The 13,638-nt window shown below is 50.6% G+C and overlaps 1 protein-coding gene across 2 annotated transcripts in view; it reads right to left on the bottom strand.

The window, feature by feature from the left end:
• Positions 1–1,739: 1,739 nt before the first annotated feature.
• CCN4 (cellular communication network factor 4) overlaps positions 1,740–13,638 on the bottom strand; it is a 31,265-nt gene continuing 19,366 nt past the window's right edge. Inside the window, exons 3-5 of one of the 2 annotated variants that reach the window (XM_061123153.1) lie at positions 6,767–7,027; positions 5,195–5,388; positions 1,740–4,023 (exon numbers count right to left, since the gene is read on the bottom strand). In XM_061123153.1, the coding sequence (XP_060979136.1) occupies positions 3,724–4,023; positions 5,195–5,388; positions 6,767–7,027 (755 nt within the window). In that variant the 3' untranslated portion in view covers positions 1,740–3,723. The remainder of the gene's footprint in view (positions 4,024–5,194; positions 5,389–6,766; positions 7,028–13,638) is intronic. The other variant, XM_061123154.1, reaches the window with a different exon arrangement.

Raw genomic sequence — 13,638 nt, forward strand, 5'->3', positions numbered from 1 at the left:
AATAGTCACAGGCTGCATTATTTCCCCACAATTTGTAGGAATACACAGTACTTACAATGTTGAGAGCCTAGATAATCATACCGTTTGAATCTACTTTCTTTGATCTCTCTCTGAATCATTTTCAAAGTTAATGTTGCAGCTGTTGTCAGTAAGGCCTTGTCTTGTGCCTTTTGGTTTGCAGGGGTGGGTGGGGGCAGGCTAACTGGGCTTAGCATCAGGAGAGATGGCTCAGGTTGAGACTGACCAAGGTTTGCAACCTTGATCGGCAGTTCATTAGCTGGAAAGACAATGAGCAAATACTTTCTAAGGGCCTCAGCTCTATCTCTAAAATGGGAAATGATGATAATGCCACAGCTCATAGGTTTGCTCTGAGGATTAAATTAGGTATGCAGTAAAGCACCTAGCCTAAAGCCTGGTAAGTGTTCACCAAATGCTCATGCTAAGGTTTAGCACGCATTAATGATATGGTAAATTCAGGTCTCCTTTTTCTTGCTCATCTATGCATGCAAGATATTCACCCTAAGCACTTACGTGAATTTCTCCACCAAAGGTTGACTATTCTTTAGTTTACCTTTCCCTCATCCCAGGACATGGGGTTACAAGGGACTGGAGAAGCGGACCCTCCAACAGGCCTCATTCAGGCTCTGCCTGGAGGCCTCCCCAAAAGCAACCTGTTGCTGTCCAGTCACTCAGCCATGTCTGACTCTGTGTCTCTGACCCCATGGACTGCAGCATGCCGGGCTTCCCTGTCCTTCCCCATCTCCCACAGCAAGGCAGAGTGGAATAAGCAGAGATCTGGGTTTCAACTTTTGAGGGCTGATTTCCCAGCCTCTTTGAGTCCCAGACTTTCCATTTATAAAATGGGGAAGAGATGCTTGCTCAAACTTGCTGCCATGATTAGTAAGATAATTCAAAAGTTAGCAGACGGCTTGGTACCAAGTAAGCATTCAATAAAGAGATGTTTTTTTCATCATGCTTGTTAACTTTTGTGGGAGCAGGTCGCGCCATGGCTCTGCCTCCTTCCCCGTGACTTGAAAACATGAAGCTGAGACTTCCTCTCTGGGCCTGCACAGGACAGATGCATTTTTCAAACAAGGGCATTCTGGCCACCCCATCCCACCCATCCCGGGGAGGAAAGCCCCAAGTCCCTCATCCAGGCTTCCTATGATCTTGGAAGCCACGTTCACTTTCCTGAATTGGGAAGCAAATTCAGTAAGAACCTAGTTCTTGGGTGTCTGTCGAATTTCAAAAGGGGTCAGCCCTCACCTGGTCCTTGGAAGCTGTGGGTGGCAGGTGATTTCTCTCTACAAAAATCCAACATGATCCACATGGACTTACAGGAAAGATTATTCATGGAGTAAATTCTCTTCCCTGGTGGTTCAGTGTAAAGAATCTGCCTGCCAATCCAGGAACTGTGGGTTCGATCCCTGGGTTGGGAAGATCCTCTGGAGAAGGAAATGGCAATCCACTCCAGTATTCTTGTCTGGAAAATGCCATGGACAGAGGAGCCTGGCAGGCTACAGCCCATGGGGGTCCAAAAAGAGTCAGACACGACTGAACACCTGAACAACAACAAAATTCTCTTCACAAAAGAACTCTTGGAATTTTTTTTTTTCTTTCAATGAACATGTGCCTTTCTTTTGATGTTAAATGTCTCTTTTTCTATGGCATTTCAGATTTGGCTGATAAGAATTAGATTGTCACGTACCTTTGAAAGAAAGAGATCTTCTGAACACATGTAGAGACACATACACAATTTCCTTTATTCATCAAATACACATTGAGCACCGCTGTATGCCTTGTACCAGGCATTCAGGAGGTCACAGTAAGGAGGACACATTTTCAATCCCTTTCCCCTGTCTAGGAATCCCTCTGCTCAGCACTCAGAATTCCCTCATGAAAAAGGCACCATCCTTCAATCTGCAGCATCAGATAACAAAATCACCTTTAAATACATGGTGAGAGCTGGTTCTGATTTGAAGGAGGGAATGCTCTGGAGGGGAGTCATGGATTTCGGTTTATCCTAGATTTTGTCTGATGCTCAGACATCTAAATAATCTGAAAGTCAGATACACTCTTCTCTTGGGAAAGAAGCTGGAGAGACAGTAATAAGAACCAAAAATGACAGCGAGAAGATGGTTATCCTGTCATGTTTTCCTGCTCTGATGCATTTGGAAGCTCTAAAAGTTGAGGGAAAATATGGGTTACAGAGTCAATCCAACTTGGATTTGCATCCTGACTACCCCACTGACCAGCTGGGTGACTTCGGTCAAGCTCCCTTACCTTACTGAGCTTCCATTTCACATTTGTAAGAACAGAAATAATAACGGGCACTTTTCAACATGACCTCCCAGTTTCCATGAGCTAGTGTAACGGTGCACTTAAAGCGCTGAGAACAATGTCTGACGTGTAGAAGGTACGAAATAAAAGAACTGTAGCAGTAAATATTTATACTTTACTAATAAAATAAATAATAGCCTCATTTCCATTAATAACAACTTTCTCTTCCTTTTAGCATCAAACCCTTTTGGCTTTTTATCCCTGTTAAATATACTTCTTTTTGAAACAACCGGTAAACTTCTGTCTTTGTACCAGAACTGAGCTTTATGGATCAGTAGACCCACAGTCTGCGAAATGGGTCACCGAGGCAGAGAGACACATGCCCTGGGCCCAGGGTGACGCAGACTGGACCCACTTCTTGGTTTGTGAACACATTTTTTGTTTTGACTCACACTCAACCTGGACCCAAGGCTCCCTCAGAGCAGAAGGACATCACAGGACACCACTCTGAGGGGTCAGCGATGTCGTCCCAGGGGATCCACCAAGTCCCACAAGCCCCCAGCATGCAGATGGTCAGGTGTGAAGAGGAGGTTGGCTGACTGCTCAGTGCCCTGCCCTGCCCGGGAGCAGCAGATTTGGTGCAGGGCTTGATCGCTCCTTCTGAAAATAGACTGCCCATGCTCTGACCCTGGTGTATTGACCAGGGACTTCTCCCAGGAACAAGAGGAAGTTTATCGGCTTGCATTTCTCACTGGGATGAACCCAATGTACACCCTTCATAGTGCAGGGGTGAAGAGAAACTTAACTGAAATGGGTGAACAGAAACTTAACTGCAACAATGCCCAGATTCATGGATACAACTGTCCATTCAAAAACAGAAACCAAACAACCATTCACCTCATTTAGCAAATATTCAGTGACCATGGAAGGCACAGGTCTTTAGAATGAGAGAGAGCTTTGGTGTGCAGAGGTCAAAACTGCTGATTAGGGTCCTTCTTGGCAGGGCCCGAAGAATGGACTGGTCCACTGTCCTAAATCCCCTCTATCCTTCTGAATGGGCCCAGAGAGTCTGGTGGCTTGGTATCTAAAGAAGGAATTAGTGATACCGAAGATGTAGCTGATTCTGTTCCCTGGGACTTGGGCGAGATCCAGCAGGACTTCCAGTGACTCGGACAGGCCGGATCGGGCTCGGGTATTGTCCAGAGCCGGGCACTTTCTTTGGAGTGTATGTGGACCGCTGCCAAGGAGAAGACCCACTGTCTGGGCCTGAGCGTGCCGTGATGGGTGCTTTGGGTGGTTGGAGACAGGACAAGGGGTCACGGGCCTGGATCCAGGTCATTGGAAACGAGTGGGAAGTGGACAAAAGAAGGCTCAGTGGGGGCCTCAGAAGGCTGGCTGCCTTACAAGCACTGGGTCAGCCTCGAGCCCAGGTTCTAAGGCTGCTTAATTGGCAATCTCTGAGAATTCAGGGTAGGAGTCCAAGTCGGCAAAAATATCGTTGGGATTCCGACAGCTCAGATTGCAGAAGCAAGCGTTAATCCACAGGGCCTGGCGGGAGAAGCCGGGCCCATCGGGACACTGGAAGGAGACGCTGATGGTCTTGGACTTGTAGGGGATACAGCACCGGCTGTCGGTGCAGAACCCGCAGTACTTGGGCCGGTAGGCACGAGTGCTGGTGCAGCCGGCCAACGTGAAGTTCACGGGCGCTTCTGGCTGGTACACGGCCAGACACTTCTTCCCTTCCTGCGTGAAAGGAGGTTTCGGTTGAGATGTTCAGAGGATCAACATTTTCAGCTCCAAACCCTCAATTCTTCCCTTTTCACTCGCCATGCACCCCATCTTACTTTCGGATCTGCAGCATCTTCAAACTAGGAAGGATCACCCCAAAGGCAACGAGACCCAGCTGTATTATGCAAGAGGAAGCCGAGCACAGAAAGAGACTGCCTTGCCGCGACACATCTCTCTCAACCTGCAATTTCCCTTCTTTCCCGCCTTCTGCCTTGCCAATGCCCAGGTCAGTTTCTCCAACACAGGATGACTTTGTGGGCTCCTTCAGCCTGCCAAGCGCCCCCTGCTGGTTGGGGCAGAGCCATCATGGCCTCCAAGGCAACTCATTTAACCCTAAACTCCTTCTCCTCTGCCTCCCATAGACTCTCACACACATCCTTTTCATGCAACTTATTCAACTGAACTGGCATTATTTAAAGGGAGCTCTGTGGGGCTGTGGGCCACTCAAGGGCGAGGCTCTTTCCGCATCCCTACAGTCTAGTTTTCTGCCTGGTACATGGCTCTTGTTGCTTAGTTGCTAAGTTGATTCCAATTCTTTTGAGACCCCCATGGACTGTAGCCCACCGGGCTCCTCTGTCCATGCAATTTCTCAAGCAAGAATACTGCAGTGGGTCTCCATTTCCTTCTCCAGGAGCTCTTCCCAACCCAGGGATCCAACCCATGTCTCCTGCATTGGCAGGTGGGTTCTTTACCACGGAGCCACCAGGAAAGCCCCAGTAGGCACGTACTAAACTCATTGAACGAATGGCTGTTCTGGTCAACTATGCACAGCACCCTGCATGAAATGGGGGTGGAGCCGATCCAGGCAATGTGTGGGCCTGAAGCTCATACCGTCTGAGAGCTATCTTCAGTGAAAGTCGCTCAGTTGTGTGCAACTCTTTTCTACCCCATGGAGTATACAGTCCATGGGATTCTCCAGGCTAGAATACTGGAGTGGGTAGCCTTTCCCTTCTCTAGGGAATCTTCCCAACCCAGGGATCGAGCCCAGGTCTCCCACATTGCAGGCGGATTCTTTACCAGCTGAGCCGCCAGGGAAGCCCAAGAATACTGGAGTGGGTAGCCTATCCCTTCTCCAGCGGATCTTCCTGACCTGAGATGCCTGCCACTCCCTGGGAGGCGGACCCACCTTGATGTGTGGCCGGAGGTCCATGTCGCACGGCCGCAAGTTGCAGAGGCGGCTCTCCTGCTCAGGCCAGCACCGGGCGTTGACATTGGAGATGCGGGTGGAGACCCCCAGGCCGCAGCTGGTGGAACAGGGGCTCCAGGGGCTGGTGTATGTGATGCAGTTCTTGTGCCACGGCTCTATCTCATCCGTGGTCCCTGCAGATGCAGACCAGGTGCCCGGTGATTTCCCAGCCTCCATCAGCCCCCCAATCCCTGCCGTCACAACCCTAAGGGCTGGGGTCCCTGAACCTCAGAGAGTGGGCAGTCCCTCCACTTGGAGGTCAAGTTGGCTTCTAACTAGCATGGGTCCCCAGGGAGAAGAGAACTTGTTATGAGTTCCTCATACTTCTCCAGAGGGAGGACCATCTTTAGAGACAGGTGGACCTGATTCTAGACAACTTACTCTGGGCCTCAGGCTCTTCTCTGGAACAATAACATCTGCCCTGCAGGGCTGGTATGGCAATAAAAGGGTCCAGATATTGACCGAGTACACATCAGGCATCTGCAAGGTGCTGGGAATAAAAGGGTAAAAGACACCGGTCCTGCCCCTGCGGAGATGACATTATCTGGGGAAGGTCAAGGGGAATGCTTGCCCAGTACTAGAACGTCATCTGAGTGAAGCTCAGGGCATCGTGGCTAAGGAGACACGCAGGCTTCAGAGGCAAATTGTCGGAGTCCAGCTCTGAGCGCGGCCCCTTAGCATCTGGATAGCTTCCAATAAACTGGCTCCCACCTCTGAGCCCCAAGCTCCCCGCCTGTAAGTGGGGTTGACACTAGCACCTCCCTGCCTCCTGTCCCTGGTTGTGGATAGAAAATAGGGGTTCAGGCACGTGACAGGACCCAAAAGCTGTGCCCATCCTTAGTAAGCCCTCAGGAAGGGGGGAATAAACGCCAGCTCTCGGCTGCTTCTTTCAATGGATGTATCCTGGCAAGCAGAATATGGGGAGGGCTCATAAGTGTCTGAGAAATGGAAAAGGGAGTGAGCTGAGAGGTGGAGACAGGTGCAGAGCCAGGGAGACCAAGGAGTGATCTCACAGAGGGATGGAGCAAGATCCACAGGAAAAAGACGGGAAGAGGAAGCTGGTCCCTCTTGATAACACACATGCCCAGAAGCCAGAGAGGGGAACCTGCAGGGAGAGACAGCAGGTGTGCAGGGGAGATGGGTGAACGAATGCAGGAGTGAATGAGTGAGAGAAGAGGATGCTGGGGAGACAGGAGACAGCAGAGGCCTTTGAGGACTGACGAGAGGAGGGCGGGCTGCGAAGGAGGCGGCGGTGGGCAGGGATTTGCCGAGGAGGATGAAAAGGCTTTGGTTTCTAGGTCACCCACGCGGCAGGGGCTCTGCTTGTGCTCGCTCAGAAGGAGGTCACCGGGCCACACACACTGACGCGGTGGGCAGGCCGCCGCCGGCCCCGGCCCCACCCGGTGGCTCTGTTCTAGGAGGCCCTCTGGGGACGACCGAGCCCGCCATCCCCTCCTCCTCCGCGGGCTGGGGCGGCCCTCCCCGCGCCCCGCGCCCGCGCCCCGCACCCACCAGAGGTGCCCGTGTGGCGCGGCGCCGTCTTGCGGGGCCTTCTGGCGTCGTCTTCGCACACCCACTGCTCGCAGCAGCGCCCGGGCACGCTGACCCGCCGGGGGCGGCGGCACCAGAGGCGCGGGGGGCGCGCGCGGAGGCACAGCGGCGTGCAGCCCACCGCGCCGCCCACGCACGTGCAGTTGTACTTGCAGTTGGGCTGGAAGGACTGGCCGTTGTTGTAGCGCACGCCGTCCAGCACGCAGCCCACGCCGACCACCTCTGCGGACACAGGTGCCGAGGGTCAGGCCGGCCGAGGGGCGGGGCGGACCCCACAGGGCAGCCTCCTGCCACTGCACCATGGCCCCCGCACCCCATGCCCCGGGGTCCCCATCGTGGAGAGGGACTGGGGCCAGCTGCCCTGGCCAGTTTGGTGGGACCTGAGCGGAGGGTGTGGTCGCCCACTGAACCCGCGCAGAAACACCGGGTGCCAGTCTGGAGGGCTGGACGAAGGGGTGGGAGGCTACAGACTGGCCAGGACCGGGACCCCCGGCAGCTAGCCCAGTGTCCTGTCCCAGCAAGTGGCACAGAGCCTGGTCCTGACAGTTATCTGCCTCAAGGGCCACAGTTGTGAGAGCAGGCAGATGCGATGGGAAACCCATCAGAACACTTTGCAAGAGACTGGGTTCATTCAACGCCTATTTTGTGGAGTGTCCCAGGTGCTGGGGATTTAGTAGTGAAGGAAGGAGACAAAAGTCATGACTTCAAGGAGCTTGTGCCTGTGTGCTTAGCCTCTCAGTCTTATCTGACTCTTTGCCACCCCATGGACTGTAGCCCGCCAGGCTCTTCTGTCCATGGGATTCCCCAGGCAAGCATACTGGAGTGGGTTGCCATGCCCTCCTCCAGGGCATCTTCCCAACCCAGGGACTGAACCCAGGTTTCCCACATTGCAGGCAGATTCTTTAGTGTCTGAACCGCCAGAGAAGAAAGGGGGCAGAGGAGACAGTGGACCATCTAGAGTGTTGATGGGGACATTAAAGCAGGGAGTTGGAAGAGGGAGGGGGAAAGTTTCAGATTTAAACAAGGCGGGTAGACAGGGCCTCACAGAGGTGATGATTTTTCAGCAAAGATGGGAAGGAGGCGGGGAGCTGAGCTGCCCAGGTGTTGGGAGAGAAGCCTTCTAGGCAGGGAAGGGACTATAGGCAGCAGGAAGGCCTGGGGTGGGAAAGGGAGGGAGAAGGGCTGGAGGCAGGAGATGAGGGGAGAGAGGGCTTCCCCGGAGGCTCAGAGGAAAATGCAAAGCTCTTAGAGCCTGGAACTCCGGTTGATACACAGTATGTGCTCAGTGAGTAATGATGAATCGGCGATATGCATTATGCTTCAAAAAAACCTTGATGGTGCTGAGTTGAGGACAGACCGATAGGGTTCCGGCAGAGTCAGAAAGTCACGCCGGGGAACCCAGATAAAAGCAGATTAGAGACAGTGGTGCTTGGACCAGGGACGGGCAACCAGGAGAAGAAGGGCCCCGCTTCTGAGTCTGTTTGGAGGGAATCGCTGACAGCTGGGATGTGAGGATGAGAGGAGAATCAAGGAGGACTCCTTATTCTATGTCCCGAGCCCTGGAAGGACAGGGATGCTTTGTCCTGAGAAGAGCAAGGTTGGGGTGGGTGGCTTCAAGCTCTTTCCTAGTCTCGAGATGCCTGGTGGACTTCAGAGTGGAGCCAGTTCTGCAAACTTGGAGCTCCAGAAAAGATGCGGGGCTACCGGGCTCTGACCAGCATCCCGGCTTTCCATCTTAGTCCCGTTCTGAGGACAGTGTCTAGAAGTGCAGACAGAAAGCCCAGGGCATCCAGGGGCACTCACCCCAGGAGGGCTCGTCTGCCAATAGTTCCAGCATATCTCCTGGATTCACCTGAAGCCGAACCATCACCACCACCATCATCCCTTTATCTCACAGGAGGGAAGGTTCTTGGTCACCCGACCTGCTTTGTGTTAGGCTTCCTTGCATCGCTGACTTCATCCCAGAAGAAAACAGGACCACGTCATCACCTGCGTTTTCACCTGCTGCAAGCCTGCGTCTCAGTGAGGTTGAGTCACACGCCTAAAGTGACAGCGCTCTGTTCAGCAAGTGGAGGGGGCAGGATAGCAGCCAGTGGGGATGTTGGGGTGACTGCTGGTTTTCCTGGGAGGTGATTGATCTGGGGGAGGAGGGACAGACAGGAAGGACACTCACGCTGCCCGTCCGATCTGGAGCCAGGCACCATCTAAGTTTTCTCACACAGTCTCTCGGTGACTGTCCTAGGAGAGCTTTGTTTTCTCTCTTTGGCAGAGAGGGGAGCTGGGTGGGTGGGGGCACAGTGATTCATCTGCTCCAAGTCCCCCAGCTGGCGTCTGATGAAGCTGCACCCCCAAGCTCTGACTCCACCGCCATTTCCTTCCATCAGACACCAGTAAAGGAGGGGAAATAGGAAAGCAAAACAATGAATGAATCACCTGGTGAATCACTCATCTTTCATTCTGAGCCTGGCCATGCCCTCTGACTCCAGGGAGTGTGTGTGCGCTTGTGTGTTGGTGGATGGGAGAATGGAGTGCTGGAGCCGGCTCTGCCCCTGGGTGGAGGAACTTTGGGTGGCGAGGGCACTGCTGGGTGCTGGGAGCCTTAGCACGGTGGTTCTCATCACCAGCGGCACAGTGGCACTCCCTGGGGGAGCTCCTTAAAATCATGACGCCCACACCACGCCCCAGTACCTGGGGGTGGACCTGGGCTTCGGTATTTGTACTTTTCATTTTTTGACATTGGTAGCTCTGGCAGTCCACTCCAGTACTCTTGCCTGGAAAATCCCATAGACGGAGGAGCCTGGTAGGCTGCAGTCCATGGGGTCGAGAAGAGTCAGACATGACTGAGCGACTTCACTTTCATTTTTCACTTTCATGCATTGGAGAAGGAAATGGCAACCCACTCCAGTATTCTTGCCTGGAGAGTCCCAGGGACGGAGGAGCCTGGTGGGCTGCCATCTATGGGGTCCCACAGAATCGGTCACAACTGAAGTGACGTAGCAGCAGCTCCCCAGGTGAATCCAGTTTGCAGCCAAGATTGGGACCCTTTGCCTCCAGAAGTTGTTCACAGTCTCCTGGGAGGTTTGGGGGGGTGGGGGCAAAGATGGATGGTACGTGGGATGGCTGTGATGGTCCTACTGGCAAGCTCTGGCACCCCTTCCTTATTCGATTTCTTTATAACTGATTGAAGGACCAGCTTCTGATTAGACAGGGAAGCTGACCCAGCCTCCTTTACCATTCAGACTTGCGGGTCCGTTCAGGCATGACCTGGTGGGCTTTCCTCTTATTGAGGGACTTCTGGGAATTCAAGTCACCTTGCTGTGCCATCCAGACCTTTACTCTTCTAGCTCCACCCCTGGTCAGCTTCCTGGGAGCTAGGACAGTGGGCTATGCCTTGTTGTAACCCCACTGATGTACCATCACTAACCTGTGTTCATTATGAGTGAATGAAGCAGTGGGTGGAGGGATATCAGGTGGGGTTAGCCCTACTCTATATTGGGCTTCTCCCATGTATCAGGCACTTGACATCCGAACCACCCAAAAAGGTAGACATTATTCATTGCATTTTCCTTGATGAGGAAGCTGACACTTAAAAAGGTTAAGCAGCTTCCCTAGACCCATTGTGTTAGTTGATTATGTCACTGAGGTTTGAACTTAGGTTGTCTAGCTTCAAACACCATGCATGGGTTTTCTGCTCCTTTACTCATCAGACAGGAGAGTCAGAGCTTGCAACTAGCCCTGCCTCCCAGACTGTGAGGATAACCCTGGATGAAGCTAAGGGGAGTTCTACAAAGGAAATGCGAAGCAGTATCCAAGAGCAACTGGTCACAGTTTAGGCTCTTGTGAAATTCTTTGTTTAGCCTCAACCATCATACAGGGTTGGTTCGATCAAGCTCCTTAAGTAATGTGCCCACGGTCACGTAGCCAGCAAGTGGCAGAGCCAGGATTCAAAACCCAAGTCTGTCTGCCTGTAAATTTCATGACCCTTCCAGCAAACCACACTGCCCTCAATCCTGACCCAGTTGCATTGAATGCAGAGTCGTGTTTGCACAACCAAAATAGCCAAACAGTTTAATTCAGAGGTCACACTCTGCCCACAGATGTATTTAGTTTGGCCCATGGAGTGTTTTATAAAAAATGTTTTGAACGCACTGCCAGAGTTACAAACCATACATGAACCTGGATTTTCTTTTTCTGGATTCTCTTGAAAGGTAAGTAGACTAGACCAAATCAGGCTCCCTCTTCTGCCTGACCTCAATGGCTAAAGTTTACGTTCATTAGTTTGCCATAGTCCCCACCATCCTCTCTTTGAATCGTTTATGGCAGTGTTGCAACTTCTTGTTTTTTATTTCCTTGTCCTGGCCTAATTACAAGCACATCTCTAAGGACAGATTTAGCCTGTCCTGGGGAATGTCCATTGGTTGGCCATTTGCTGACAGATTTTTCTATGTAAATAACCTCTTCTTTCTCTTTCCCCTCTGGCCCCCAAACATCTTTCTCTCTATAGCTTTCAGACCCTGGACTCTCTTCTTTATTGCATTAGGGTTTCATGAATTTAGACACTATGGCAGTATTTCTGAGAAGATGTTCCATAGAACATGGAGGAATTGTGTGTGTGTGTGTGTGTGTGTGTGTGTGTGTGTGTGTGTGTGTGTGTGGTGTGCAGGTGGATAACTGGGTAAAATTCTGCCTGGAAAAAAGTATTCACTATGCAAATAAATGTAAAAAGTCTTCCTATGATAGCTCTGTTCTTGGAATTTCACAATGGATGTGGACATGTAACACCTCTGATAAAGTCTGTTCCCCTTGTTGAACCTTATTTATTTCAATGTCTGTAGATCTCTGTGACTGGAAAACCCTTGGCCCATGTCATATTTATTACAGTATCCTGAAATCCACCATCTTCTTTCCAAATGCAAGGAAAGAAGCTACACGGAGACTCACGATGAGGGGGAACCGAGAGGCTATGTTGAGTAAAGAGGTGACATCTAAAGAGGTGGGGGAGTGGAGTAGAGCTAGGTGATTTTCCAGGTCCTGGGTGGTAAAGACAGGGAGGAGAGGCGCTTGTGGGTCTGCAGAGTCTGTGGGTCCATGAGAGAATGTCTACAGAGTTGTGGTGCCCGGCACGTGGTGAGGTGTCAGGGCAACTTTAGAGAATGATACAGTCACAATGAATTGCCTTAAAGAACAGCTGTAAAAGAGGAAAGAAATGATGAGACAGTCTCGTAGAAGTGGAGGGGATTCTAGTGCAAGAGGGCTCAGCCTGGTTTCCTTACCTGGGTGCGGGGAGAGAGTATATGAGCGACTGTATACTTTGGCCATCAGTCTCAAACCTGAGTATGAGAGTCACCCAGAGAGCTTGCTAAAATTTGTCGACTCCCACCCCCACTTCCAAAGAACTGAAGTGAGTAAGGCCGGGGTGGGGCTCAGAAAAACATTTGTAACCAACATGTCAGATGATTCTATGCAGATGGAATCTGCAAGTTCTCTTTGAACACACTGGTTTGTGGGGTTAATAACGAGTCTCCATAAAAGGGGGAAACATGGAAAGATGGGAGAACCAGTGATGGTTACTTGGAACGCAAGATGACTTGATATGAAAGTTGAAGCAGGAATTAATGTAAAAATAGCAGAAAGTGCTCATAGATTAACCATAAATCCATAAGTATCTTGACTTGAAATTATATGTATAACCCTCATCAATGACACTTGAGGAAATATAATGAGTTAGCTGAAGATAGAGTCTGCTGTGTGTGAGCATGCAGTAGGGTGTATTAGAGTCACAGGCATGAGGAAAGCTTGATTCAGCCTTAAGGCAAGAAAGGAGTTCTTGAGTTTATGAGGCTTTGTGTTTTCAGAAGTTAAGCTGCTGCCATGATGCCTATTTGGGCTTCCCTGGTGGCTCAGACGGTGAAGAATATGCCTGAATGCAGGAGACGTTCAATCCCTGGGTTGGGAAGATCCCCTGGAGAAGGGAATGGCTACTCACTCCAGTATTCTGGCCTGGAAAATTCCGTGGACTGTATAGTCCATGGAATCTCAAAGAGTTGGATATGATTGAGCAACTTGCACTTCACTTCATGATGCTAATTTACCTGTTTTCATCTCATACTGGTCATGTATATTGAATAAATGCTCATATGATTCAAGGTAAGTGAATGCCAGCCCAGATAGAAGGAGACCAGAAAGCCCCAGAAAGGAGGCCTCTGGGAACAACAAAGGAAATGATATAACCCTTTGAAGAGCAAACGAAAAAACAAACAAAAAACAACTGCTTCTCCCCCAGTATGGGGCTATCATAAAGACCAAGAGTAAAAAAGAACAAAAGCAAGTAGAAACTCCAGGAAAAACAAAAAAACTTCATAATAAAGGAAATTCGAGCAAGTTACTACCTCATGCATTAGTGAAAACCATTTACATCATCCTAATATTGTACACAGTGGTCAAATAGTGGTTTAAAATAAAAAATATGACAATGATATTGGAAGCTGGGGGAGGTGTCAGGCAGTATTAAGGAGTTAAGTCAACTATCATATAGGATCACCCACAATTATAGATTATGCACAATTGATATTTTAAGCTGATTAAGATATAACAAGACACGCTAGAATAGTTGCAATTACCAGAAGAAAGGGCCGAAAAGTTAAAAGTGACTGTAGTGAACTAGAGGAACGTGGGTGGGTGGTAGGAAGAGATGGCTTCAGGCTGCTGCTTTTTGTTCTTTCAAGGTTACTAAATGTTTTCATACCAGATTATGCTAATTGACAACGCTACTAAAATATCTGGAGCTCCACAGGGTCCTAGTGCCCCTGGGAGGTCCCGGGCATCCTGCAAAG

Source organism: Dama dama, chromosome 21, assembly GCF_033118175.1.
Source record: "Dama dama isolate Ldn47 chromosome 21, ASM3311817v1, whole genome shotgun sequence".
Lineage (NCBI taxonomy): Eukaryota > Metazoa > Chordata > Mammalia > Artiodactyla > Cervidae > Dama > Dama dama.